Below are 26823 nucleotides of genomic sequence, written 5' to 3'. Positions count from 1 at the left end.
CACACATAGACAATTCTGCATGCATTTCATAACGGTGTACTAAATGCTGATTGTTCCAGGATCAATATTTAGTTGACCACACTACATCTCTTTCCCAACAGAACTCCCTGCTTAGCTGGGCAAGGCAGGACTGGGCAGGACACAATTGGGCTGGACCGGGTTGAGTAAAAGAAGAGGAGTTTGTTACAGGGAGATAAGCCCAGTAGGTCATTTATAAGATTAACTAGAGGCCTGGTGCACAAGATTCGTGCACTGGGCAGGGGCAGGAGGGTCCCTCAGCCCGGCCTGCACCCTCTCTCAGCCCAGGACTCTCACAGTTGGGGACCCCTTGCTCCTTACCACCTGCCTGCAGTGGAGGCAGGAGAGGCTCCCACCACTGCTGCTGCACTCTCCCGCTGTGAGCCTGGCTTCTGGCTAAGGGGTACTCCCCCTGTGGGAGTGCACTGACCACCTGGAGGCAGTTCCTGCATTGAGCATCTGCCCCCTGATGGTCAGTGAGTGTCATTGCAACTGGTCATCCCGCCATTTGGTCGATTGCATATTAGACTTTATTATTTAGGACTAGAGGCCTGGTGCACGAAATTCATGCATGGGTCCCCTCAGCCCAGCCTGCATCCTCTCCAATCTGGTACCCGTCGGGGGATGTCCGACTGTCAGTTTAGGCCCGATCCCAGGGATTGGGCCTAAACCAGCAGTCGGACATCCCTCTCACAATCCTGGACCACTGGCTCCTAATCACTCACCTACCTGTCTGCCTGGTCACCCCTTACTGCCCACCCTGCCAGCCTGGTTACCCCCAACTGCACTCCCTCTGCTGGCCTGGTTGTCTCTAACTTCCCCCCACCCCACTGGCCTTGTTGCCTCTTCCTGCTCCCCCCCCTGGCCTGGTCACCCCCAACTACCCCCTTCTGCTGGCCTGGTTGCCCCTCATGGCTGCCCCCCCCCACTGGCCTGGTCACTCCCAACTGCCCCTCTTTGCTGGCCTGGTCACCCCTCATGGCTCCCCCCGCCCCACCGGTATGGTTGGCCCACATAGCCTGCTGTTCAGTCATTTGGTCGTCCCTCACTAACACCCCTGCCAGCCTGGTCGCCCCACGCAGCCTGTTTGTTCAGTCATTTGGTCGTCCCTCACTAATCCCCTGCTGGCCTGGTTGCCCCAACTGCCCCCTTCTGACGGCCTGGTCGCACCTAACTGCTCCCCCCCCACCAGCCTGGTTGCCCCCAACTCCACTGCCCCCCCCTGCCAGCCTGGTTGTCCCTAACTGCCCTCCCCACCGGCCTGGTCACCTCTTACTGCCCCCCCCCCGCTGGCCTGGTCACCCCGTACTACCCCTCCTGCCGGCCTGGTCACCCTTCACGGCCGCCCTCCCCTCCACCAGCCTGGTTGCCCCACGCAGCCTGCTGTTCAGTCATTCAGTCATCCCTCACTAACCCCCTGCTGGCCTGGTCCTAGGCTGCCATCTTGTGAGTGTGTGAGGGTTAATTTGCATATTGCCTCTTTATTAGATAGGATGGTAAGGTTCCTAGCCAATCAGCACATTCTATCCTTCTGGCTACAGGGACTGGTTCCAGATGGACAGGTGACCAAAGCTAGGCCTTTGAGATTCAAGCTTGGAGCTTTCATCTGAACTAAAACTGGAGCCTACAGAGTGGCCTGCTGGTGAGCAGAGAGGTAGAGAGAGAATCCATAGGAAGATATCATTTGAGCCCCTGGATTCAACTATACCCGAAGAACCTCTCCCCCAGTATTTTGTTCATGAGTCAGTAAACGTTATGTTTGCATTAGTTAGTTTGGTTTGGGTTCTCCATACTTTGCAAATGAAGGAGGCCTGCCAGAAACTCAAACAGCTTGGCTGGCATTGCTGCTTTCCTGGGGCCAGGGGCCGGGCCGTGGAGCTCAGTAGCTCGCTGGGACTGGCTATATTATTCTGCTACACGATGTTCCAACTAGTGGCCATCAGCCCCACATGGAGAACTTGGAGTGAGGTTTGTTGTTGTCTCTGGCCAAGACTAAGACCTGTCTCCTGCCCCAGCCTGAGGGCCCCACACACAAGGCTACACAGTCCTCGGAAATGTGGGCAAATGACTACCTCTTTGGGCTTCAGTTTCCTTCTTTGTGGAAGAGAGATTAATAATACAGAGACCCTCTCTTTCCACCATTCTCCCATGTCTTTTTTGTTGTTGTTAAACCAGAGGTGGGAGGAGAGAGAGGAGAGAGAGAGAGAGAAACATTCATGTGAGAGAGACACACTGGCCGACCAGTTGCCTCCTGCACATTCCCTTATGGGGGGGGGGGGGCGGTGGGGGGAGCAAACCTGAAACCCAGCTACGTGCCCTTGACAGGGAATTGAACCTGAGACCTATTGGTGCTTGGGCTGATGCTCCAACCACTGAGCAACACTAGCCAGGGTTCTCCTACATCTTGCTCCCTTCTTACCACCCACCTGATGCACTTCACTGCCAACTCCCCATGGCTGGACCCCATAGCCTCCTATAGCAGGTGCTATCTGGGGCCTTTCATGCCCTCATGCCTCACCATCAGGCACCTGTACCTCTTTAGGACTAGAGCCTGCTCTACCCAAAGTGCAGCAGAATTCAGGCCCCTCGGGGGCAGCCCTCCATCAGTGATAGATGGAGGGAAGTATAAGATCAATATCCCAGTTCCATTGCCCCTGAGGTGGGTGACTCTGAGGTGTGTGTCCTACACAGTCTCTTAGTGTTCCCCAGTGGGAGTGAGCCCCCAGGTGTCTATGGCAGGAATGTGTTGATAAGAATAGCAACCAATCACCCCAGTCTGCCCAGGACTAAAGGTTTTCTGGGTAACAGGACTTTGAGTGCTAAGACTGGCAAGATCCAGGCAAGTTGATAACCCCAGTGACAACTTACTGATTATTGACTGCTCCCTTCCTTCCTTACCGCCCCGCTTCCCTACAGCTTCCTCCTCTGACACACACACACACACACACACACACACACACACACACACACAGGCCTTGTCTCAAGCTCTGCTTCCAGGGGTCCCTACCTCCTCAGCCATGGCCTCAGCCGCTGAGGGCTTGGGAGGGTCAGATGTGGTCTCAGAACATCTGTCTGTTACTGGCTTTGCCTGTGACAACCCTTTGAGGCAGGGTCTGCTGTCGTCCCATTTTAGGTGTGGGAAAGCTGGGGTTGGGGCAGGAAAATAACTTGTCTGAAGTCACCCCACTGGTAAGTGGCATGTCTCAGAGACCAGACTATTTGCGGCAAAATGGCACCAGAATGTTACCAGCAATTGGACCTCAGTTCAGTCACCTCAGTAGTTGAGTTCTGGTTAAGAAAGCATTCAGAGCCAAGACTCAAATACAAGCAGAAGTTTATTTAGAAAGTGACAGAGGTAGAAGAAGTGAGCCAGCTGGGCTACATGGGCTCAGGAAACAAGTGACAGAGGTTAAAGAAGGGCCCTAGGAACTTAGGAGAAAGCAAGCAAGGATGCATGTGCCTGGGGTAAGGAGGAGGGGAGGTGCAGTATGTTCCAGAAAAGGGTGTGGTGCTGGGGGGAGGGAGTAGGGAAAGGCAGGGCGCGATGGAGAGTGTGGGATAGAGAGGTGAGCTGGGTCCTCTGCCTGGGGCTTTCCTCCCCTCTCTAAAGGCAGGGATCTTAGGGGACGTCCCAGGGGAGGATCTCATTGAGAATATTCATCAGCTTTTCCAGGTGTGTCCTTTCAGGGTCCTGGTCTCTATTGGTCGGTGCCAGGGGAGGGAGTCATTACTCATGGCAGCTGGTCCTAATGTCAGCCATGGTGTCACCCCACCTGGCCTTGCTGCTTTTCAGGGCCTGGGGCTGAGACACAACAGGTCCAGATGTTATCCCTGGGGGTTAATGCTTATGGGGACCGTTCTGCAAGGGCCCGCATGGGAGCCGCATGAGGCCATTCTTTGATCCCTTGCTCCTCCTCCAAGGGGGTCTACCACTTGACTGGCAACGCATCAGAGGAGGAAAGGTGAAGGGAAGGTCCCAGTCCCATGACCAGCAATATGAAAGGTCAGGGGGTCTAAACCGCAACGCCAGGGGAGGAAAGCTTATCCTGGGGGAGGTCCTGTTGTCCCAGTTCTGCCCGTTGCCAGGCTCCTGGAGGTGTCCTGCCCTGGTGACCTTCTGCACCTGGCCCAGCGTCCTTGCTCTGCTCCTGTCTGTCTGTCTGGTAAGTGGCATGTGCCTCCTCACCCGGTGACACACACTGCTGCTCTGGCATTGAGGGCATGGGATGTGCGGGGACTGTCTTCCCACTTCATAGGCATGATCTCCCTTAACCCTCACGCCCATCCTGGGAGGTGAGACCACCTTCCCTCCACTCTGCAGAGTGGGAAACCGAGCCCCAGAGAGGAGCCCGAGCCCAGGTTCAAGCCCAGGCAGGCTGGCACCGAGTGCGCATCCTTAACCACCAGGCTGGTGCCTCCACACGTGTAATTTCCTCCAGGCAGCGGCGGCTGTGGCCATTTGGGTGAGGAGGGGAGTGACTGCCAGTGAGGCCAGCTGGTGGGGGAGGAGCCGGGAGAGCAGGCCTGGCTGAGAGCCTCCAGGTTGGTGTCGGGGCTTAGCAGGCTGAGCCCAGGCCTGCCCTGACCCCTCCCCGCCAGCCTCAGGTCCTTGGGGACCCTCCTGCGGCCTGAAGCATGCCCCACTCCTCTGCCTCCACCCCTGCTCCTGTGGTTGGCCCAAATACCAGACAGGGTGAATCTTAGCTTTCCCCCAAACATTCCTTGCTCCCGTAGCCCGGCCCAAGCTGGCGGAGGTTACGCAAGCAGAGCTGGGGGTGGGGGTGGGGAGCCAAGGGGACAGGCTGGCCTTTTCTCACCACCCCATCCATCAGCCCACCCACCCTCCCCAAAGCAGGCAAGGGGGTAGGCCAGCGCTCTTAAGCCCCGGGGGAACAGCCTGCAGGGAGGGTGGCCTGTGCCAGGAGATGGGGGGCGGTGGCGGCCACAGCAGAGGCTCCAGGAGGTGACCGCCTGGTTTCCATTAGGAAGCCCTGGTCGGCAGTTCGGGCAAGACAGCTGAACTGGGGCTGGCTATGGTGAGGTGGGGTGGGGGAAGGTATGAGGGTGAGGCTGGCCTGCCCTGCACCCCCTCTGGGATGCTCCTGTCACCATGGCGACAGGGTGCCCAACCTGGCTACACCCTGACCTGTCCCTCCACTCCCAGCGGCTGAGCCTGCTGCTGCTGCTCCTGCTGCTGCTGGGCCCCCCAACTACCCCCGGCATGGAGGACCCTGCTTTCCCCCACATGGGGGAGAGCTCGCAGCCCCTGCCCCGGGCCTGCCCCCCGCGCTGCTCCTGCCCCCGGGCTGACACCGTGGACTGCGATGGCCTGGACCTGTGGCTGTTCCCCCACAACATCACCAGGGAGGCTCAGCACCTCTCCCTGCAGGTGAGGGGGGGACATTACAGGGTGGGGTGAAGTGGGACGAGCATGGGAAGTGCTGGAATTGAGTGACGGTGTGGGGTCCTTATGCAGGGGTGAGGCAGTGGGCATGTGGGTATTGGCCCTGGCGTTGGAGGTGGGGTACAGATATTGGATGTGGGAGGGGCTGAGAGACAGGGGGTCAAAATCTTGACAGTTATGGGGTTGTCTGGGGTGAAGGTGATGGGTGTCAGGAGTCAACTATAGGGGTGGATGGGGTATTGGGGATTAAAGTCCTTTTGGCTAAGGGGTGATGAGGCGTTTGGGATCAACTATGGGGGCAATGGGGTGTTGGGGCTCTCCTGCTTAGGCTGATGGGAAGCTGAGAATCAGGGCTGGGGGCTTTTGTTGAGGGCTCAGGGTCATCCGGGTCAGGGGTGTGAATGCCCCTCCCCAGAACAACCAGCTGCAGGAGCTCCCCTACAATGAGCTGTCCCGCCTCAGTGGTCTTCGCACCCTCAACCTGCACAACAATCTCATCTCCTCTGAGGGTGAGGGGGAACACGGGAGGCTGCCCTCCCTGGCTTGGCCCCAGCAGCCCTGTCCCTCCCCCATGCTGGGTCTGTGGGCAGCTCTGCGGCACTTCCCAGAACTGCCCTTTGCTGAGCCGGATGGAAACTCAGGGGATGGGGGTGGGGAGGGGGGGCTGTGGCTTTTGTGGACTGGGAGGGGGTGCCTGGAGGAGCCTCTGCCAGTCCCAGGCCAGGAGCCCTGGGGCAGCTGGGAGCACAGACTCCCTCTGCCCCCTGCCCCCTCCCAGGCCTGGGGTCCCCTCAATACCCACTCCGCTCCCAGGCCTGCCCGACGAGGCCTTTGAGTCCCTCAGCCAGCTGCAGCATTTCTACGTGGCCCACAATAAGGTGAGCTCCCCACCCAACTCCCCACCGCACCCCAGCCAGCCACACAGAGGATGCAGAGAGGGAACAGCAGGGGCTGGAAGGTGCTACCAGGACCAGCACACTGTGCTCCCACAGCTCTCGGTGGCCCCCCAGTTTCTGCCTCGATCCCTCCGAGTAGCGGATCTGGCTGCCAACCAAGTGACGGAGATCTTCCCACTCACCTTTGGGGAGAAGCCGGCGCTCAGGTAGCCCCTGGCCCATCTCGGGCCCTCCAGGCCTCAGGCATGCCTAGGCCACCCCTCCCCTGGGTCTGAGGGAGGTCATGAGCCTGCCGTGGGGGGTCTGGGGGAGACAGGACCCTGCATGCTCTGTCTGAACACACACACACACACACACACACACACTCTCACGCACACTGAAGGCAGCCCTGAGCTGGGGTGCAGAGGGGAGTGGTGGGGAGCCTGGGGGTGGCCGCAGCCTGGCTCCCCTCAGGTCCGTGTACCTCCACAACAACCACCTGAGCAACGCCGGCCTGCCCCCCGATGCCTTCCACGGCTCTGAGGCTGTCACCACCCTTAGCCTCTCCAACAACCGGCTCAGCTACCTGCCGCCCAGCCTGCCACCCTCTCTGGAGCGGCTCCACCTGCAGGTGCCCCTCCTTCACTTTACCTCCTCCCCGCCCCGCCCCGCCCCCCTTCACCTCTCTCCCGGAAGGCCCCTCTGCCCCCTTAATATTCCAGCTGTCAGCGATATCTTTCTCTGAGTCTCCACCACTGGCACAAGTGGGTCACAAGTGCTCTGAGCAGTCTTGCTAAAGTCAGCTCCTCCTCTATCACTCCCTTACTCAAGAGCCTTCTGTGGCTCTCCACTGCCCTCTATTCCAGACCCTGCATTTCATTCTCTCCTCCTTTCCCAGAACAACCTCATCTCCAAGGTACCCCGAGGAGCCCTGAGCCGCCAGACCCACCTCCGTGAGCTCTACCTCCAACATAACCAGCTGACAGACAGTGGCCTGGATGCCACCACCTTCAGGTGGGGCTTGGGACAGGTGGGATGGGGTACAGCTTTGTGCTGGGAGTAGGGGCTGAGGATTCAGAGCCTGGGGCCACCACCCTCTGTCCTCTCCCGTGTATCACTCCTACCCATGGCCTCATTGGTGAGCACTCACTGTGCGCCAGCTCAGCCCAGCACCGGGCAGCCACCCTCACTACCAACTACCTTGTGCTCCCATCTTGTTATCCAACATCACAGCTGCCACATGCAGATCTGGACCCAGAATTCCGTCTTGGTCATCCCCACCTCTAACCCTCAGGCCAGAACCTGCCTTGATCACCCCAAGTTTACCTCCCACCCAGATCTCTCAACTCACCACCCCAAAGTTGGAATTTCCAGCTGACATCTCAGTACCACTCGTCAGCCCTTCTGCCTTCCACCCAAGATCACCGGGTCCACGAGGCTGGGTGCCCAGACCGACGCCAGTCCCCTCTCCCACCAGCAAACTGCACCGCCTCGAGTACCTGGACCTGTCCCACAATCAGCTGGCCGCGGTGCCTGCCGGCCTGCCTCGCACCCTGACTGTGCTGCACCTGGGCCGGAACCGCATCCAGCAGGTGGAGGCAGCCCGGCTTCGTGGGGCACGGGGACTGCGCTACCTGCTGCTTCAGCACAACCAGCTGGGGGCAGCGGGGCTGCCGGCAGGGGCGCTGCGGCCTCTGCGGGGCCTGCACACGCTGCATGTCTATGGGAATAGGCTGGAGCGTGTGCCCCTGGTGCTGCCCCGCCGCCTGCGGTCCCTGGTGCTGCCCCACAACCGTGTGGCCGCACTGGGTGCCCGAGACTTGGCAGCCACACCACGCCTGGCCGAGCTCAACCTGGCTTACAACCACCTGGTCAGTGCCCGCGTGCACCATCGGGCCTTCCGCCGGCTGCGTGCCCTACGCAGCCTCGACCTGGCCGGCAACCAGCTGACTCGGGTGCCCTCTGGTCTACCCACTGGCCTGCACACCCTGCGGCTGCAGCGCAACCAGTTGCGGGCCCTAGAGCCCGAGCCGCTGGCCGGCCTGGACCAGCTGCGAGAGCTCAGCCTGGCACATAACCGACTCCGAGTGGGTGACATTGAGCCCGGCACCTGGCATGAGCTGCAGGCCCTCCAGGTCAGAGGCTGGCTGGTTAGCCACACTGACTGTCCCCATGGCCCTTCCATCCCCTGCTTGCCCAGGTCCTCCTCCACAAGGCCCTTGGAAGATACCACAGAAAGAGCCCCCCACGGGGGGCTAGCCCTGGGGTAGATAGCCCTGGGGTAGATAAGACAGATTCAGCTCCCAGGCCTTCTGCTGTGCTGTCCCTGCCTCCTGGTCCTCTGAGACACCCCCTCCATCGCCTCAGTAAACACTGTGGCCTCTAGCTCTTCACCACTATTAATCCCAGAGTTTAAAGCATCTGTGGGTGTCAGGCACTGTTCTAGGGGGGTCACAGTGACACAGCGCCTGGGCCTGGCATAAACGCCCTGCCTAGGGAGAAAGCAATCAATAGCAAACATAAGTAAACGACAGTGTTAGAAGGGCATGAGAATGTGGGTTAAGTGCCATCTCCGTGAATGGCTAATTGAATCAGTGTCTCCCACAGTAGGTGGGAACTTGTCTGTGCCCCTAGCATCTACAGCAGGGCCTGCCCCAGAAAGGACTGTTTACCTCTGCCAAGGGGGGATTTCAGCAGCCTCGAAAAGGGCCAGGAGAAGGGGCAGGACTGGGCTGGGCATGCAGGGGAGGAGGGCTTGGGGGGAGAGTGGTTTGGGGCTTAGCTGAGCAGATGACCCAGGGCCTAGAGCCATCACGGGCGTCTCTGCCCACCTGCCAGGTGCTGGACCTCAGCCACAACCAGCTGTCCTTCGTGCCCCCCGACCTGCCCGAGGCCCTTGAGGAGCTGCACCTGCAGAGCAACCGCATCAGCCACGTGGGCCCCGAAGCTTTCCTCAGCACACCCAGCCTACGTGCCCTCTTCCTCAGGTGCCCTCAGGGCCGGGGCAGGTCCACACGGGCAGGGAGGGCCATGGTGGGCTGTGGGGACCTCAGTAGGCCCAGGGGGTCAGGGTGGTTATGGCCCCTTCCCCTGCACCTGCCCTCATGCTTGCCTCTCGGTTCAGGGCCAACAGGCTTCACATGACCAGCATTGCGCCTGAGGCCTTCCTGGGCCTCCCACACCTGTGCGTGGTGGACACGACGGGTAACCCTGAGCAGGTCCTGATCCAGCTGCCATCCGCGGCCCCACGGCAGCCACGGGCAGGGTGCCCCTGACCTAAGGGGTTCTGCTGGGCTGTGGACTAAGGAGACAGTGCCCACCTGGGGCCTCAACCCACCTCTCCCAGGCCTCCGGGCTAAGCCCACCTGACCAGTGCTGGCTAGGAAGCTGGGGCACCTCACACGGAGGGAAGGACCGAGGCATGCAGCTCACACATCAGGTGACCCTGCTGGCCAGGTCCCGCACAGATGGAGACAGCAACAATAAAGCCTAATTCTTTCGAGCACTCACCACCAATCAGGTGCCCTTCACGTTGTGGGACAGGAAGGGCTCTCACCATCCCTCTATCCAGTGGGGGAAACTGAGGCTGCAGGATGCTAAGTGGATCAGGCAATTTGGTCCAGGTCCCACGGCTAGTGAGTGGCAGGGCTGGATTCTGAGGCCCTGAGAACCACATGGGTCACCAAGCACCACCACGTATGGCCTGACCACACCTCTAAACCCAGATATACCCAAGGCCACTGGGCATATCTGGGTTTATACGTGAAGATTAAATGCATGGTAGGGCAGGCGCCCTCAGGCAGCCACAGACCCCCTGACAGATGCATGGGCTTTCACATGCAAGAACACATCCTTTGCGGACACTCCTCCACCCAGGCACCTTCCCTTCTACTACCCCTGGGGAAAGTGTGTGGGGGGAAGACCCAAAGCGGCCACTGAGGGCAAGAAACAAAGGCAAGATGGAGAGCCGGGTGTGGCCCTGGCTGTTTATTCTGTGTATCAACCCTGGGGCCTAGCTGGGCCAGGGCACCCCTGTGGGGAGCCAGCCAGGTTCTGGCTGCTCTCAGAGGCTTCTTTGGGTGTGGGAGGGCTTGAGGATTAAGGCTGGGGAGGGACAGGGAATAAAGTGCTTAGAGGGGCTCTCAGGGCTTGGTCCTAGCCACTCTTCCACCTCCGGAACAGGCCAGGGGCACAGGCTGGCTGGTAGGCACCATCCCTGATGCCCCCTGCCAGGGAGGCTCTGGCCAGGCTGGGTGGGCCCAGCAGGGGACGAGTCCATCCAGAACCGATTGTCCGCTGATTGTCTGCTTGTCTGGTCGGAAGCTGTGGCCATGTCAGCTCCTCCCAGCACCAGGGCCTGGGCCTGCTCCCAGATCTCCAGGGCGGCCAGCCCCGTTGGCGCCTCACCTGCGGAGCCGCTGCAGCTGCAGAAGTCCACAGGAGTCAGGGGGGCCGTGGCCACAGCTGCCCACCCCCACCCCAACACTTGAGCTGCTCACCTCATTCTCAACCAGGTTCCGCCTGTAGAGCGCCTCCTTTGCAGCTTCCTGGGGATCCAAAAGGGAGTCAGTGGGAAGCCCCTGGCAGCCCCAGTCCCCCAGTGACCACCCCAACTCCAGCCGACTCACCCTGCTGCCCTCGTTGCCTAGGCGCCGAGCAGCCTCTGTGTAGAACTGCAGCTGATGCTCCAGCTGGGCCATGTATTCTGAGGGTGGGAGGGGGTCAGAATGGGGCCACTGCCACTGCCCCTCCCCCGTGTGCCTGTCCCTGAGCCCCCACCTCGCCGGATGCCTGGGCCCCCCTGCTCCAGCTGTGCCCTCTGCCACTGGCTGCGATGCATGATGTCCTGGTACTGCTGGGCCACCTCCGGGGGCACTGGCCGCCGTGCCTGCCTGAGGGCCAGGATCTGAGGGAGTGGGGTACAAAGGGGGCTGAGAGGGCCCTGCTTGAGCCTGCAGACCCCACAATCCTGCCCCACCAAGGCCAGTGGGTGGGCACTCACCTTCCGCTCCAGACGCTCTTGGTCGAAGGCCAGCACGCTAAGGCTATGCAGGGGCCGGGCAGATCTATGGGGTGGGGATAGAGATGAGGGTCTACAAGGATCCCTCACCCCTGACTCCATTAATTTGACACGATGGGTACTAGGGAACAAGCCAGGCCCACCACAATGTTGCTCAGCCTACACCCTGGTGGCAGTGATGTTCACTCAGGCAACTGTATATATAGGCCACTGCAATGCCTGTGCCAGGCAGTCAGAGAGGGCTTCCTGGAGATGACAGCCGAATTGGGACCCATAGGAGTCAGAGTTGGGCAGAGGAATAGGGAACAAGTATAGAGGTAGAGGTGCTCTGGGCATTGTAACATAGACGCCAAGAGGACAGTGAAAACTAGGTGTAGCCATGAACCAAAAGGAGGAAGTGGGGGAGAGAAGGCTGGATATACTAGTATTCACAATGGTCAGATCAAAAAAGATCTTAACAATCAAGCTGAGGAGTTTAAACTGGATCCTCCAGAAGAAAGGGAGCCAGGAAAGGTTTTAAATGGGGGAAGGACATACTCCAATTTGTGCCTGATGAGATATTGTCCAGGAAGGACTGAGATGGGAAGAGAGGGGTTCTTTCCAGCACGGCCTGGCTCAGCCACCTACCTGTTTCCTGGCTCCCTTGAAGAGGCAGGCATGAGAGGGGCCTTCCCTTTAGGCCCAGCAACCTGCTTCAGAGGACAAAACCAGTGTTGTGAGTCTTGGATCCCCTTGAACCCAGCCTCCCGCCCTGGGGTTGCTGCTGGGTGGGGGTCTCACTGTGGGCACAGCTGCTGGCACGGGGTCAATGACCAGCCATCTCTCAGTCACTGTCTCTAACTGCTGGGCCGTCAGTGGCTCTCGAATCCGGACCATCACTTCTAGCCGTCCCCCTGTGGGCCGGCGACCATCCAGGACCTGGGTGGGCATAAGGGGAGGCTGCTGGGAAGCAGGCAGCGGCTGGAGTCCCAGGGCTGGGATCAGGGAGAACCAAGGTGATTTCCAAACTATGAGCCCATGGGTGAGACTGAGACACCAACCGGTCATAATGGAGCAGGTGCTGGAAGTGTTAGGGGCTGGGAGGGGCTGGGTCAGCAGAGAGGACCCTTGGGAGGCTCAGGGCAGGGAGCAGCTGAGTACTGTGAATGATGACATGGCCATAATGGAACATTCCATTAATGCCACCTCTTACCTCAAGGATCTCCCGGACCTCACATGCCGTCTCCAAGGCATCCAGCTTCAGCTGGGCTGTGCCCAGGACCCGGTCGGTCTTGAACAGGCCCCTATGTATGTGAGCGGACGCAGGATGGTTGGCCCAGGGTAGCTTCCCCTCCCTCAGCGCCCATGCAGTGCCTGACCCCCCAGCTCACCCCTTATGGACCACTTCGAACTTGATGCCTTTGGTCTGGATCGCCCTTCGGAAGCCTCGGTGGCTGCGGTTGATGCAGAGCTTGAACTGCTCCTTGAACTCTGCCCAGGGAAGGAGGGAGGGGTCAGCTATCGTCTCATGTTATTTCTGCAGAGGGCCGGGGGTACCTGTTGCCCATGAATTACCAGGGGAGTCTGTATTCTTGATCACGCTGGTCTTGTCTTTCTGAGCTTCTTCCTGGGACCAGTCAAGAGGCAGGAAAGCTCAGGGGTTGGGGCCTGGCCTGGGACCCCTGCCCAACCCACTTCCCATCCTGATGGGGCTTAAGGCCATCTCTCTTTGGCTCTCCACATACCACATTGGGATAGGGGAAATCGAACCGAACGAAGACATCCAGATCGCCAGGGGACAGCCCTGTGGACAAACAAAGGTCACAGCTGGGCAGAGGTGGTCCCCAGAACCCTGACCCCTGCCTGGCGCCCCCTCACCTGGAGGTGTGGGCAAGTTGATGCACTTCACGACGAACAGGAGCATGTCATTGCTGCTGAGGTCTGGGAAGATCCTTCCAGGAGGGCAGGTGGGGAGACAGAGGAACCTCAACCTCACTGCCCCCCCAACCTTTTCCTTCAGCATGGGTAGGGAACCCCGCACTGCCTTTGGGGGTGTCTCAGCTCCTGAGCTCCAGTTTTAGAATTAGACAAACTAGAGTTCTCTGTCCAATTCTGCCAATGACTAAGTTTTGGGTATTTTCTTTAGTTTGCACACATTTAGTACCTGCTTTGCACATCAGTGGCCTCACTGCTGTGGCACCTTCTCTTCATTTAACAGTATTTCAGGAGGCTCCTACTATGTGCCAGCCAGTGCCCTAGCTGCTATAGGCCTTCTCTTCATTTGGCATTACTTGAGTACCTACTAAGTGCCAGTCAGTGACCTCATGGCTTGGGGACGTTCCCTTCATTTAACAATATTTCTGGAGGCCCTACTATGTGCCAGCCTGTGTTCTTGATCACGCTGGTCTTGATGCTGGGGATACAGAAGTAAATGAGACCCATCTCTGTGCTCATGGAACCTGAGCTGACTGAGTGGAAAAATGCCCAATGAATAAAGAAATAAAGCAACTCTGCAAAGAATTAAAATAGGGGAAAGACTGAAATGTGCTCAGGAGGGGCTGCTTTAGACAGGGTGGTCAGGAGGGCCTCTCAGGTGACACCATAGGTGATGCTGAATGTCCAGAAGCCGCTGCATAGAGATGCTTCATGGAGATGCTACACGGGGAACAGAGTCTGGGCAGGACACACCGCTGGGGTGAAGGCCCTGCGTGGGAACATGCTTGGTGTGTCTGAGGGACCAAAAAGAGGGCTGTGTGGCAGGGGGCGAGCCAACTGGGGACGACAGACAGAAAGGAAGTGACAAGGAGCCAGGCCATGCAGACGTGGGAAAGCCAGGGTAAACGGTGTGGATTTTCCTACGTGGTTTTCCTAGGTTACCCCAGAGGCTGCACCCAACTTCTACAAGTGGAGCAATTACCCCAACTATCCAGGCGTGGGAACACTTAACTGAAGCAGGACCAACAACCGCCATCCCACGGGCCCCCGACAGGGCACACCTCTGCACTGTTTCCACGGGGTGTCGCTGTTAACACCTCCTCACTTGCCATCCTTCACTCACACCTCATGCCTGCCTCAGGACCCTTGAGTGTGCTATGCTCCCACCACCCACCCAAACTCTCCTCCAGAGGCAAGTCCTCCACTAGCTTCTGGGGGGGGCAAACCCCTCCTCAAAGGGGCATCTGGGCCAGGGGCCATCGGGGCCTTACTTGATGACGCTGAAGGTTCTCTGCTCAAAGCGGGCAGAAGGCGTGGGGAGACCCCGGGCGAAGGCCTGCTTCAGAGTCTCCATGCTCCGCTTACAGTCCTCTGCTAGTTTCTCAAATCTGCCATAAGAGGGCTCTGCTCAGGTCCCTGGTCCCAGAGGCAGGCTGGGGGTGCACACATCAGGCAGAGGTGGGCATGGGGGCACTTACTTGCTGGTTTCGGCAATGTTACCCAGGTGAGTGAACTGGTTAGAATGGTTCAGACACATCTGGTGAGGCAAAAGACAGTGAAGGGAGGGTTGAGGGGCCATGACCCTGGGGGAACCCTGCTGACCCAGGCCAGGGGCCCCCTCACCTCATGCTGCTGCCTTATGAGCTTGGTGAGTTCACCATAGCGCCGGATAGAATCCTGAGACAGACCAGGGCCAGGCCGCTGGACCAGGGTGAAGTCATCCTTGTTGACAGGGGCGGGTGGCACCTGTGAAAGACAAGGCTCATGGAGAGGGGCCTGCCCTAATCCCTTTTTGGAGAGGCCTTCCCTGACCACTGCTTTGGCCCCTGCCTCTTTCTTCCGCAGAGAAAAAAGTGATGCTAGAGAGAGGTGTACGGTCCTGACCAAAGTGGCAGAATCTATTAACTACTTCCCCCAAATCTATGCTCCCACCACCCACCCAAACTCTCCTCCAGAGGCAAGTCCTCCACTAGCTTCTGGGGAGGGCAAACCCCTCCTCAAAGGGGCATCTGGGCCAGGGGCCATTGGGGCCTTACTTGATGAGGATCCATACCCTCTTCCCTGATAATGGAGTTCTGACTGGGTACATGGCCGCCCCGCAAGAGACATGTCTCAGCTTTCCTTGCAGCTAGGTGCAGCCATGTGACTCAGTTCTGGGCAATGTGAGGTGAGCAGTAGTGATGACAATTCCATGCCACTTCCTTTAGAGGAAGCTTCTTGGCCTGCAATTTTTCTCCCTCATGACTTCCCATGGACGGGATGCAGACAGATTAGCGGTCCACTTGGACCACATGCACAATGACGACCTCCTCAGATGCAACAAAATGGAAAGAACCTGGGCTCTAAAGGGCTTTATCTTTCAGAGCCCAGAGCACCCTGAGTGTTACATGCAAGAAACATAAGCATCTGTCTTGTTTAACCAGTCTCTTAGGAAGAGCCTGTTTGTTACAGCAGCTTAATCTGCATCCTGACTAATATATTCCAAGTCACATGGCTGCTTTTGGCCATAGCCCAACAGATGAGCACCTGGGAAGGTCTAGCCGGCCCAGAGATTTCACCTTGGTGATATCCACAGGCAGCCCGTTGCGTGAGGCCTCCAGCATGGGCTCCAGCCCCTTGGCCTGGCGCAAGTGCATCTTGGCTCCCTCCACGTCGTTCTTCTGCTTGGCTCGCAATGCAGCCTGCAAAAGCTGCTTTTTTCGGCCCTCCAGGAAGGCCAACTGCTGCTGAGCTGTGGGCACAGGGGCATCTGCGGGTGCTGCCCAGCCTGTGGCCCGGTGACAGGCAGGGTGGGGAGGGGGCACCTACCTCTGTTGGATGTGCCTTTGGGGGCTGCTTTAGCTGCTGAGGTGGATCCTGGTTGGGGTGCCTTTGAGGGTGGGGCTTTGGGCTGGGCTGTGGGGGCCGCAGGGCTGTTGGACTGCCGAGGACAGAGAGAAAATCAGGGCTTTTCCAGCACCTATGATGAGGCCACTCCCCAAGTAGTCAGGGCCTGACACTGACAATAGTGACCAGCTTAATTTCTGTTTCCTCAGCACTAAATACAACCTACAGTCCTGTTCTCCTCGAATCTTTGCAACAGCTTTGGAAGATAGGGACTAGGACTATGCCCACTTTATAGAAGAGGAGACTGAGGCCCAGAGAACAAAATGACTTGTCCATGGCCACATGATCAGGAAGTGGCGGGGCCAAGAAACGAGGCCAGTTCTTTCCAGCTCAGTGGTTCTCAACCTTCCTAATGCCCCGACCCTTTAATACAGTTCCTCATGTTGTGGTGACCCCCAACCATAACATTATTTTCGTTGCTACTTCATAACTGTAATTTTGCTACTGTTATGAATCGTAATGTAACTATCTGATATGCAGGATGTATTTTCATTGTTACAAATCGAACATAATTAAAGCATAGTGATTAATCACAAAAACAATATCTAATTATATATGTGTTTTCCGATGGTCTTAGGCGACCCCTGTGAAAGGGTCATTCGACCCCTAAAGGGGTCACGACCCACAGGTTGAGAACTGCTGTTCTAGCTCAAGATTGGGATTGTCAGGATTTACTTTGCTGTCACTCCCTGCCTCACCCCAAGAACCCAGCCCTCATACCTTCTTAGGCTCCTCATCCTCTTCGTCCTCTGGGCCTTCGTCCTGGTTTGCCAGCTTCATAGCAGTCTCCAGGACCCCCACCAGGCTTGGCTGGGTGGACTCGGAGGCCTCTAGGCCCTGGATAGGGAGAAAGCCTGGCGGCCAGTGAGAGCCCGGTCAGGAGAGAGAAACCTGTGCCATGATGGTGGAGAGGTGGGTTCCACCCGATCCAATGGAGCCTTGGGTCTTTGAATCCACTTTATTTTTTTTATTTTTTATTTTTTGAATCCACTTTAAATGCAGGAAGGAGCTGCTGGTGGTTTGGTGTAGACACCAGACCCTGTCAACCTCCCTCTTGTCTCTTGGCTCCTCTCGCCTGACCCTGGACCTTGACCAGACTCCAATAAGCAAGCACTGTGAGGCGCTGTGCTGGGTGCAAGGGTTGGTCCTGGACCTGGGGGGACTCCTGGGGGGCCAAAGTGCAGAGAGATCATTGCTCTCAGCAGAGATGCACAGGCAGCTCTGAGAACCCAAAGGAGGCCTCCAACTCACTGGCGGGGTTAATGGGAGGCGGAGCAGGTATCTGTAAAGCTGAAGAGCTGATGACCAGGGAGGAGTGAGTCAAACAAAGAAGAAAAGGAAAGATCAGACAGCAGCGGGCTAGCCAACAGGCTCTTCAAATAAAACCCCCTGATTTTTAGTGTTGGCCAAGTTCCAAGGTGTAAACACGCCAACTATACTGATTTTAAGCTACCAATTGCCTAAGAAGCTTGCAGAATTCCTGAATGTGTCGCAATCAACTTCCCAAGCCTGTACAGTCAGAAGGAATAGCACCTGCAAAGGCTCAGAGGCTGGAGGGAGGGGCAGGGCCTACCTGGGGGCACTGGCAGCTCAGCAACATCCACAGCTCGGCCAGACTTGTGGGCTCGGATGGCATCTTGGTATTGCTGTGGGGGACACAGATATTAGGATTCCCTTGGCACGGTCTCCAGGTGCTGCCCACCCACCCACCCACTCAGCCCCCATGCACCTTGACAATGCGCTCATGCATGCGAGCCTTCCGCTGGTCCCCTTTGGTCTTAGCCTGGGCTGCAGCCGCATGGTATCGCTCCATCCGCTGTTCCAGTGCTTCCAGGAGAGTCCTTGGGGGTGGGGGAACCTCTGGGCCCAATGAGGGTGGGGGCAGGGTTAAGAGTCTTGGAAGGGGAGGAAGGGGACTGTCTTGCCCTGGCCCGCCCGCCCGCCCAAAGTCCCAGGAGCCTACCTGGTGTGGGCGGCACCGTGGTGGGAGCCGGAGGCTGCAGTGGTGGTGATGGTGGGTCTTGGGGCAGCTGGTCTGGGGGCAGAGAAGTCCAGTGCAATGAGGGGCTTGCTTGTGGCCGCCCCTACCCCCAGGCTGGTGTGGCCTGAGCGGGTCTCCGAGCCTGACCAAAAGGGGCGGCAATATCAGGAAGTCAGTGGAAGCCTCCAATAGTCCTGGAAGGTGGGCAGGTGGGGTCCTTACCAGGTGGAGGGGGCAAGCGGGACAAATCCACAGGCTCCCCGCGGCTCAGGGCCTCCAAGACAGCATCAAAGCTCTGTGAGAAGGAAGGGGGTCAGGAGAGGCTGGAGCTGGAGCCAGGGCCCTATGGGGAGCCTCCATGCCCTGCCATGTGACAGAGGACTCCCAGTTCTGCCCCTTCCTTTGTCCCTTCTTGCTTAAGCCTCTTCTTACACTTAGGACCATTTCACAGAAAGGGTAAACCAAGGTTTTAAGCGGTGCCACAAATGGCACCTAGGGACTGATGAGGCCAGAATTCAAATTTAGGTGAGTCTGACTCTAGAGCCCACGTTCTTTGCCACCATGTAATGTTGGAAGCATCCCGTCCTTTCCATACGACACTGTCTGTCGTTCAGTCTGGACACACCTTGGCCACACGGAAGTATCTGGTGGCAGCGGAGGTATCTCCCTGCTGCTTGGCATGAAGAGCGGCCAGCTTGTACTCACGTTGGCGGCTCTGCAACTGAGCCAGGGGGCCAGTGCTGCAGGGACCTGGCAGGGAGAAGAGCACACAGACCATTTCTATTCTCACAGCAAAAACTGTTCTTAGGCTCATTTTATAGATGTGAGAACTGAGGCTCAGAGAGGGTATGCTGTTTCCCCAAGGTCACACAGCATGGTGGGGACTCAGCTTAGGCCTGGCAGGCTCCAGAGCCATTGCTGTTTTGTGCCCCAAATTTTTTGGCAAATTTGATGTACCGTTAAGCATTGTTAAGTTGACATCTAAAATTTTTTCATCTTAAGTTTTAAAAGTGGCCAACATTGTCATTCCCAGTATCTTGCAAATATTTATGTTCGAAAAAGAAAAACATTGCACCACTCTTTTAAACCTAACATATTTTAACTACTATGGTGATTTGGAACTCATCAATATCCACTCTTTAATTTTTGAAAAATATGACAGAATACAATTAAGGCAAAATTCACCATCTTAACCATTTTCAAGTATACAGTTCAGTGGCATTAAGTACATCCATTTGTTGTGCAGCCATCACCATCATCCATCCACAGAACAGAACACTTTCATCTTTCCAAATTGAAATTCTGTCCCCATTAAACACTAACTCCCCATTCCTCCTCTCCCAAACCCTGGCACCCACCATTCTGTCTCTATGAATTTGACTTCCCTAGGAGCCTCAATAAGTAGAATCAGACAGTATTTACTGTCTTATTTCATCCAGCATAACATCCAAAAGGTTCATCCACATTGTAGCATGTGTCAGCATGTCCTTCCTTTTATTTATTTTACTTTATTTTTTAAATCCTCACCCGAAGGTATATTTTTTACTGATTTCTATAGAGAGAGGGAGAGGGAAAGTGGGGGGGGGGGGGAATGGAGGTGGGGAGAGGGAGAGAAGGAGAGAGAAACATCCATCAGTTGCCTCCCATATGTGGCCCAACCAGGGATCAAACTTGCAACCTAGGTATGGGCCCTGACCAAGAGTTGAACCTGCCACCTATGACACTCCAACCAACCGAGCCACCTGGCCAGGGCAAGAATGTCCTTCCTTTTTAAGGCTGCATAATACTTCATTGTACAGATATAGTGTTTTGTTTATCCATCCATCTACCAATAGACACTTGGGTTGCTTCTACCTTTTAATCATGCTGCTATGAGCATGGGTGTGCAAATATCTCTTCATGTCTCTGCTTTCAATTCTTTTGAGTATATACCAACATTTCCTTATAAAACATTTACCAGGGTTCACTTTTAGCAGTTGGAAATTTCATACTTCTTCTCTTCTTTCTATCCATGTCCCCCACAGAATTTAATCCTAACATTATCTATGTGGGGACTTGAGAACCTTTTTTGACCACCCTATCATACATTTGTAACCAAAACACACTTATGTGGTGTGTTGGTAAAGCTGGGAAACAGAGGATTAAACTGCTTTTATTTATTTTTAAAAAATATATATTTTCATTGATTTCAGAGAGGACGGGAGAAGGAGAAATAGAAACATCAATTATTTAAAAAAAGGAAAAAACTAAAAGAACAAAAAAAGAAACATCAGTTATGAGAATCATCGATGGGCCACCTCCTGCACGCCCCACACTGGGGATCAAGCCAGCAACCCAGGCATGTGCCCTTTGACTGGAATTGAACCCGGGACCTTTCCGTCCACAGGCCAAGGCTCTATCCACTAAGCCAAACCAGTCAGGGCTAAACTGCTTTTTATTTTATTTTATTTTTAAAAATATTTTATTGCTTTTTTTACAGAGAGGAAGGGAGAGGGATAGAGATTTAGAGACATCGATCAGCTGCCTCCTACACGCCCCCCCCCCCCCACACACACACACTGGGGATGTGCCCGCAACCAAGATACATGCCCTTGACCAGAATCGAACCTGGGACCCTTCAGTCTGCAGGCCGACGCTCTGTCCACTGAGCGAAACGGGTTAGGGCCTAACCTGCTTTTTAAACAGCAATTTAGTTTGAATAATAGGCTCAATTTGTTTTCAGAGGAAGTATCTCTAGATTGAAAGTAATCGGTAAGTTGTTGGTATAAAAAACCAAAGCACAAGCCCAGCTGGTGTGGCTCAGTGGTTGAGCGTCGACCTATGAAGCAGGAGGTCACGGTTCGATTCTGGTCAGGGTACATGCCCAGGTTGCAGGCCGGATCCCATGTGGGGCATGCAGAAGGCAGCTGATCGATGATTCTCTCTTATCATTGATGTTTCTATCTCTCTCTCCCTCTCTTTCCTCTCTGAAATAAATAAAAATATATTTAAAAAACAAAATATATTTTTTTAAAAATATATTTAAAAAACAAAGCACAACAGATACACCACCCAGTGACCACAAATCCTAGAAACACCTGGGAAAGAGCCTGGGCTGTGCTTTTCCATACTGACAGCTGGACCCAGGGCTTTAAGTTTGAGGGCACTAGCCTGAGAAGGTGTGTACAGGTTGAACCTAAACACCTTGATATTTGATTGATTTATTATCGCAAGTCTCTCTCGGCATTAAAAAATTTTCTCCTGGGGTTGAATTACTGTTACAATTATATTTAGCACGTAATTGAGCGAAGTATAAATACCTCTAGCTTTCTCATAAATACCTTTACAAACCAAGGGTAAAATTTTATCAGGAAGGTACCTCTTGCTGACACAGTAAAGGCTGGGTCCACCTCCTAACATTTAGCTCCTGATTCCCATTCACTCCTTTCCTACTTTATTTTTTCCTTTTTTAAAGTGTAGAGAAACCTGCTTCACACCAAAAAGAATAGTTTGGAAGAGACAGTCTTGTTATTGCCACGTCACACCACAATTCTCCGAACGCCTGCTGTGAAAAATGCCAAAAACCCCATCATGAAAAATTTGGGGTGATTTCAACCAAGAATTCCAGGTGGCAATTTCCAATAGTCCTCCTTCGCCAAAAACAATGGCTTAGAGACCAGCCTGGCCGCTAAAGGAATTAAAGACCCAGTGTTCACATTCTCAAGCCCAGGCCATCCTTTTATACTATCTAATTGGTTCCCATCTGGGAGCGTTTGCCCCTGGAGCAGAACCCAGAGTTCAGGTTCTAGAAGGGAGAGGTTGTGTACTCCTTTCCTGTATGGGAGGAGGGCGACCCCAGAGGGGGAGGTAGAGAAGAAAAACCTCCAGGTAGGTGCGTCCTCCAGCCAGGTGAGGTTTAGTAGAAACGACAGACAAGCTGAGCGCTTGAGAATTACCCACTTAAAACTCTGTATGTGGGAATGTTATTCAGCCCTAAAAAGGAATCAAGTTCTGATACAAGCTGCAACGTTATCCTGAGTGAAAGAAACCAGACAACAAAGGACAAATAGTGTACGGTTCTACTTATATGAAATATTTACAAGAGGCAAATTCATAGACAGAAGAATAGAGGTTACTAGGAGCTGGGGAGGGAGATGGAGATGGGGAGTTAGTGTTTAATGGGGACAGAGTTTTGGTTTGGGGTGAAATTTGGAAAATAGAGGTGATGGTTGCGTGACACTACTTAATTACACTGAATTACGGTTAAAATGGCACATGGTATGTGATATATATTTTACTACCACCACACATGAAAAAAAGGGTATTCATGAACTGCAGAGGCATGCAGACCTCGGAAAGGGAGAAGTGTTTATAATATCGAACAACCAGTACAGGGCCTAAACCAGGGGTGGGCAAACTTTTTGACTCGAGGGCCACAATGGGTTCTTAAACTGGACCGGAGGGCCGGAACAAAAGCATGGGTGGAGTGTTTGTGTGAACTAATATAACTTCAAAGTAAACATCATTACATAAAAGGGTACGGTCTTTTTTTTTTTTTAGTTTTATTCATTTCAAACGGGCCGGATCCGGCCCACGGGCTGTAGTTTGCCCACGGCTGGCCTAAACCCTCATAGAGGGGCCAACCACTGAATATATCCTCCGACAGCCCATGTCAACACCCCTGCTCCCAGCCTACCTGGGGGCAGCTGGGGCTTAGCCAAGCCCAGTGACGAGGCAGGGGCAGTGGAAGGAGGACCCTCCACTGTGACCCTGGGTTCTGGGGCCGGCAGGTTCATAGAGCCTGGCAGGGTGGGTGCAGGAGTGTGGCTCGATGGGGCTGCTGGGCCCTTCCCCACGGCAACAGGTGGTGGGATGTCCTCTTCGTCAATGGCACTGCCCTTCCGGACAGAGGCCAGCAGGTTTTCCAGTGTCTGGAAGAAGGTGTAAATGTGGGTTTTGGAAGAGCACAGGGCTGAGTGCCGGGGCAATGGTGGGGTCCCAGCACCCTCCTGTCTGCCCACTCACCTTAAGTCCCCGCTCATAGCGCCGCACCTTGGCACTGTCTCCGGCTTGCCTAGCACTTTCAATCGCTGTCTGGTAGAGGGCCAGCCTCTCCTTCAAGGTGGCCTCCAACCCTGGGCTGGGGGCTGTGGCTTTTGGCTGTGGGAGGGGCCAGGGGCATGGCGTGGGTGGGTGGTGACCCAACTCGGCCCACCCTGAAGGTGTCCTTGGTTGAGGGCCTACTGCACACCAGCCATGTCACCCCTGGGCCAGTTGCCCCCACCTGGGAGGGACAGAAATTATCAGACCCTTTCCTAGTATAGAGAACTGGGGCTCAGAAGTGTCCCATCATCTGCCTGAGGTCACATGGCTAAGCGGTTCAAGGGAAAGCCTTGAACGCCGGGCTAGGGAACAGAGTTGTCAGAGATACCTGGGCCACAGGAGGGTGGGACTCTGAAGTCTTCTGCTGCTCCCCAAGGACCTCATTAAGTTCCGCCTGCAGGGACACAAGGCCAGAGGCTTGCATGTGGGCCCAATGGATGGGGCAACAATGGGAGGAACCCTCCTGCCCCACTCTGGACACTCACCAGCAGGTCATCATCAGCTTCCACATCCTCCTCATCTGTCACCTCCTCCTCCTCCTCATCCGGGTCTCTCATGCACAAGCTGGCCATCTTCTCAATGGCCTCCATGGGTAGGGGACCTGGCAGCAGGGGGAGGTGCCAGGTGGATCGGGATCCTTCAAGAGTCCCCAGCCTCCCATCCCAGTCACCCACAGCCCCAGAGAATAGGGTAGTAGGCATTGGGGCAGCATGTCTCCCTCCTGGCACTTCCATGGCAGCCACTGCTCTAGATCCAGCCGGCACAATCCCACTCCCCAGGGACCTCACCGGCCTTATCCCTTCCTTATGAAGCCTGAGTTCAAACTCTGGCTCTGGAACTTTCTCACTGTGGGACACTGGGCAAGTTGGGTGACTCAAACTTTTTGTGGCTCTGTGCATGTCCAAGAATTAGCCAGTAGATGAATCCACAATGACAGAATTTATGATAATGAGGGTCGATTGTATTAGCTAAAAAGTGTAAAGGCTATGTCTGCTGTCTGGGCTCCAGCCCACTGGACCATTTTAGAATCCTCTGCCCAATGCCATCTCCCCCAGGGCATCTGCATGTGCTGTGACCTCTCCCAGAAGTGCTCCCCACCTCTTCAGGTGGCCCTCCCCATTATGCGTGCCTCCTCCAAGAATCCCCTCCCAGCTCTTAGGTGTCTCCCAATGCTCTGTGCTTCCCCCATCGCAGCCCCGATCACCGGACAGTGGGTTGGACGACTCACCAGGACCTGTGTGAAGTGCTTTAAGAACACTAGATGATTAATTCCTGTAAGTGAGGTTTATTCCCATTTTATAAATGGGAAAACTGAGGCCCACACAGGTGCTAGACTCATGAAGTCACAGCCAGTAAGTGGCCTGGCTGGGATTGAACCCTCACTCTGGGTACAGAGTTGGTGCTTAACCTTTAACCCAGACCCGTGGGTTTCAGGAGAGCAGGGACCTTCTCTGTCTCCTTTCCCCCGCCTTCCCAGCACCCAGCTCTGAGCCTGCCCACAGTGGAGCTCGGTAAATGTTCCAGGGATGAACTGTGAGTCTCACCTTTGCCTCGGAGCTTCTCCAGGGTTTGAGGTTGGCCCCCAACCAAAGCCAAGAACTCAGCCTCCAGTTCCTCATGGTTAACTCCATCCTCAGGAATCATCAGGCCATCCGGGGAGAGATCAACCAGCAGACCCAGCTGTGGGAATAGAAAAGAGTCCAGTCAGACCTGGGGATGCACCACACCTAGCCATGATTGACCCAGGGTCCCCTTGGGAGGAAGGGAACCCAGGCCTTGTGGCAAAAGCCATTTCCCTGGGGAGTGTCAGAAGTCTGGAACAGGCCCAGAATGCAACAGGTGTCTCAAGATGGCCAGGCCCCCTGGCATAGATCAACATGGGGCAAAGGGCAAGCGGAGAGACCCAGCTCCCTGCTCCGAGTCCACACCCATGATTCGCTGCTTACAGAAATCAGTAGGGAAAACAGGCCCCACACCCTGCCCAAAGCACAGCCATTCTGCACACCTGGGCTTTTCCTTCCAGCATCCTCAGCAGAGGGGGTCATGCAGGAAGCCCTGCCCTAGCCGGTTTGGCTCAGTGGCTAGAGCATCGGCCTTCGGACCGAAAGGTCCCGGGTTCGATTTCGGTCAAGGGCGCATACCTTGGTTGCAGGCTCTTCCCTACCCGGGCCCTGGTCGGGGCTCGTGCAGGAGGCAACCAATCGATGTGTTTCTCTCACATTGATATTTCTCCCTGTGTTTCCCTCTCTCTTCCACTCTCTCTAAAAATCAGTGGAAAAATACCCTCGGGTGAGGATTTAAAAAAAAAAGTAAATAGAAGCCCTGACAGTAACATGACTTTGAAAGTGGGCTCTTTGCTATGTAACAGACCATTTTCCTATCCTATCCTTTCCTATCCTATCCTATCCTATCCTATCCTATCCTGGTTAATGACCCATCATGACATGATAATGTTAGGATGAACTATACAAAATTGCCCTTTCTGTGGATCAAAAATGACCCAATATTGGCAATTATATATGGCTCCTTCTAATACTATGAACAATGACAATAATATTTACTGAGTGCTATGTTCTAGAACTTACCATAAACTATTCCAATGAATTTTCACACCTGTCCTGTGACACAGGGACTCTTAGGGCCCCCATTTTACAGATAAGGAAACTGAGGCTGAGAGCTGAGGCCAAGTATCCAATGTGCAGGGGTTAGGAGGGAACTTCAGGTTGGCCAGACTCTAACACCTGGGTACTAAGCAATGGCCTGGGTTCCTTCCATTAAAGCTGAGAAAAATCAAACTCTCGGGTGCCTGGGGCAGAGGAGATGGGAGAGCAGGAGGGACCCAGCCACAGTGCTGTGGGCTCATGGCAGCAGCTCTGGATTTGCACTGAGCTCTGGCCAACCTGTTAATCCCCATGACCTTGGCCAGGTGTCCACCTTTCTGGGCCTCAGTGCCCTCATCCTTATAATGGGGATAAAAAGAGTCTGACCTGGCCTGGCTGATGGGAGGGTTCAAAGCTGCCCCGGGCAGGGGAGCAGTACTGTCCTTATCCCAAGTCGAGGCCTTCCCCTCCCCTACTGGGGCTGTGTGGCAACAGGTGGCCCTGAGCCTAGGGCGGGGCGCCAGAAGCTGGGGAGCCAGGTCCCGTAGGCCGCACTTTGGGGGGTCGAACCGCACTTGGGGGGCGGGGACCGTGGCTCACCTGGGGGGTGGAGATCAGGTTCCCTGAGGGGTGGGGAGGGTTCCTTCGGCGGGGCCGCGGGGTACAGACTCACCTGGCGGGCGGCGGCGGCGCCTCGGCCCGGGGGTCCCGGGGTTCCCTTCCTCTTGTGCATCTTCCAGGCTAGATGCCCAGACCACGGCCCCCTCGCCTGGCCTTGCCCTGCCTCCTCCCCCGGGGCCTATGGCCGCGCACGCGCCCTTCCAGAGCCCTGCGCCCCTCGCCGGCGCCCCGCGACCGCCGACCCAGCGTCCTCGGTCCCCGGGGTGGCCACCCTACTTCCGCCTCGTCCCTTGGGCACCGCGGCACCGGAGCGCGGCCACTGGACTTGCGGGGCCCGCCGCATTGAAACTACAACTCCCGAAAGTCAGTGCGTAAGCACGCGTGCGCGTTGCGGGGCGGTGGGTGGTGCCACGAGTGGTCCG

General features: G+C 55.8%; 2 protein-coding genes across 9 annotated transcripts; one reads left to right on the top strand and one right to left on the bottom strand.

Annotated features, from left to right (window-relative positions):
• The first annotated feature begins 4787 nt into the window (after positions 1–4787).
• On the top strand, positions 4788–9802 carry PODNL1 (podocan like 1). Of its 4 annotated transcripts, none has more exons than XM_059696594.1 (10): positions 4789–5054; positions 5183–5407; positions 5838–5931; positions 6236–6300; positions 6415–6524; positions 6859–6928; positions 7196–7311; positions 7775–8432; positions 9136–9284; positions 9422–9802. In XM_059696594.1, the coding sequence occupies exons 1-10, from the start codon at positions 5052–5054 to the stop codon at positions 9570–9572; spliced, it is 1641 nt and encodes a 546-aa protein (XP_059552577.1). In that variant the 5' UTR covers positions 4789–5051; the 3' UTR covers positions 9573–9802. The 4 variants fall into 4 exon arrangements, with proteins under 4 accessions (XP_059552575.1, XP_059552577.1, XP_059552576.1 ...); XM_059696593.1 differs by having other exon boundaries at positions 4791–5054; positions 6772–6928; XM_059696592.1 differs by having other exon boundaries at positions 4788–5054; positions 6236–6524; positions 6772–6928.
• A 455-nt stretch (positions 9803–10257) lies between these two features.
• Positions 10258–26761, bottom strand: CC2D1A (coiled-coil and C2 domain containing 1A). 5 transcript variants are annotated; one of them, XM_059696588.1, is made up of 29 exons: positions 26454–26761; positions 24725–24860; positions 23666–23781; positions 23509–23574; positions 23103–23237; positions 22774–23008; positions 18724–18848; positions 18321–18393; positions 18081–18152; positions 17847–17977; positions 17691–17763; positions 16838–16971; positions 16040–16151; positions 15790–15962; positions 14855–14977; positions 14710–14768; positions 14503–14619; positions 13175–13248; positions 13042–13100; positions 12872–12923; positions 12688–12787; positions 12510–12600; positions 12098–12235; positions 11945–12009; positions 11300–11363; positions 11077–11228; positions 10926–11002; positions 10797–10844; positions 10258–10721 (listed from the first exon to the last, which is right to left on the bottom strand). In XM_059696588.1, the coding sequence occupies exons 1-28, from the start codon at positions 26511–26513 to the stop codon at positions 10804–10806; spliced, it is 2853 nt and encodes a 950-aa protein (XP_059552571.1). In that variant the 5' UTR covers positions 26514–26761; the 3' UTR covers positions 10258–10721; positions 10797–10803. The 5 variants fall into 5 exon arrangements, with proteins under 5 accessions (XP_059552571.1, XP_059552569.1, XP_059552572.1 ...); XM_059696586.1 differs by having other exon boundaries at positions 11077–11203; XM_059696589.1 differs by having other exon boundaries at positions 11945–12006.
• Positions 26762–26823: the final 62 nt, after the last annotated feature.

The sequence above is a fragment of the Myotis daubentonii genome, chromosome 5 (assembly GCF_963259705.1).
Source record: "Myotis daubentonii chromosome 5, mMyoDau2.1, whole genome shotgun sequence".
Taxonomy (NCBI): Eukaryota; Metazoa; Chordata; class Mammalia; order Chiroptera; family Vespertilionidae; genus Myotis; species Myotis daubentonii.
The sequence above is the reverse complement of the archived record's forward strand: the minus strand, read 5'-3'. Positions and strand labels throughout refer to the sequence as shown.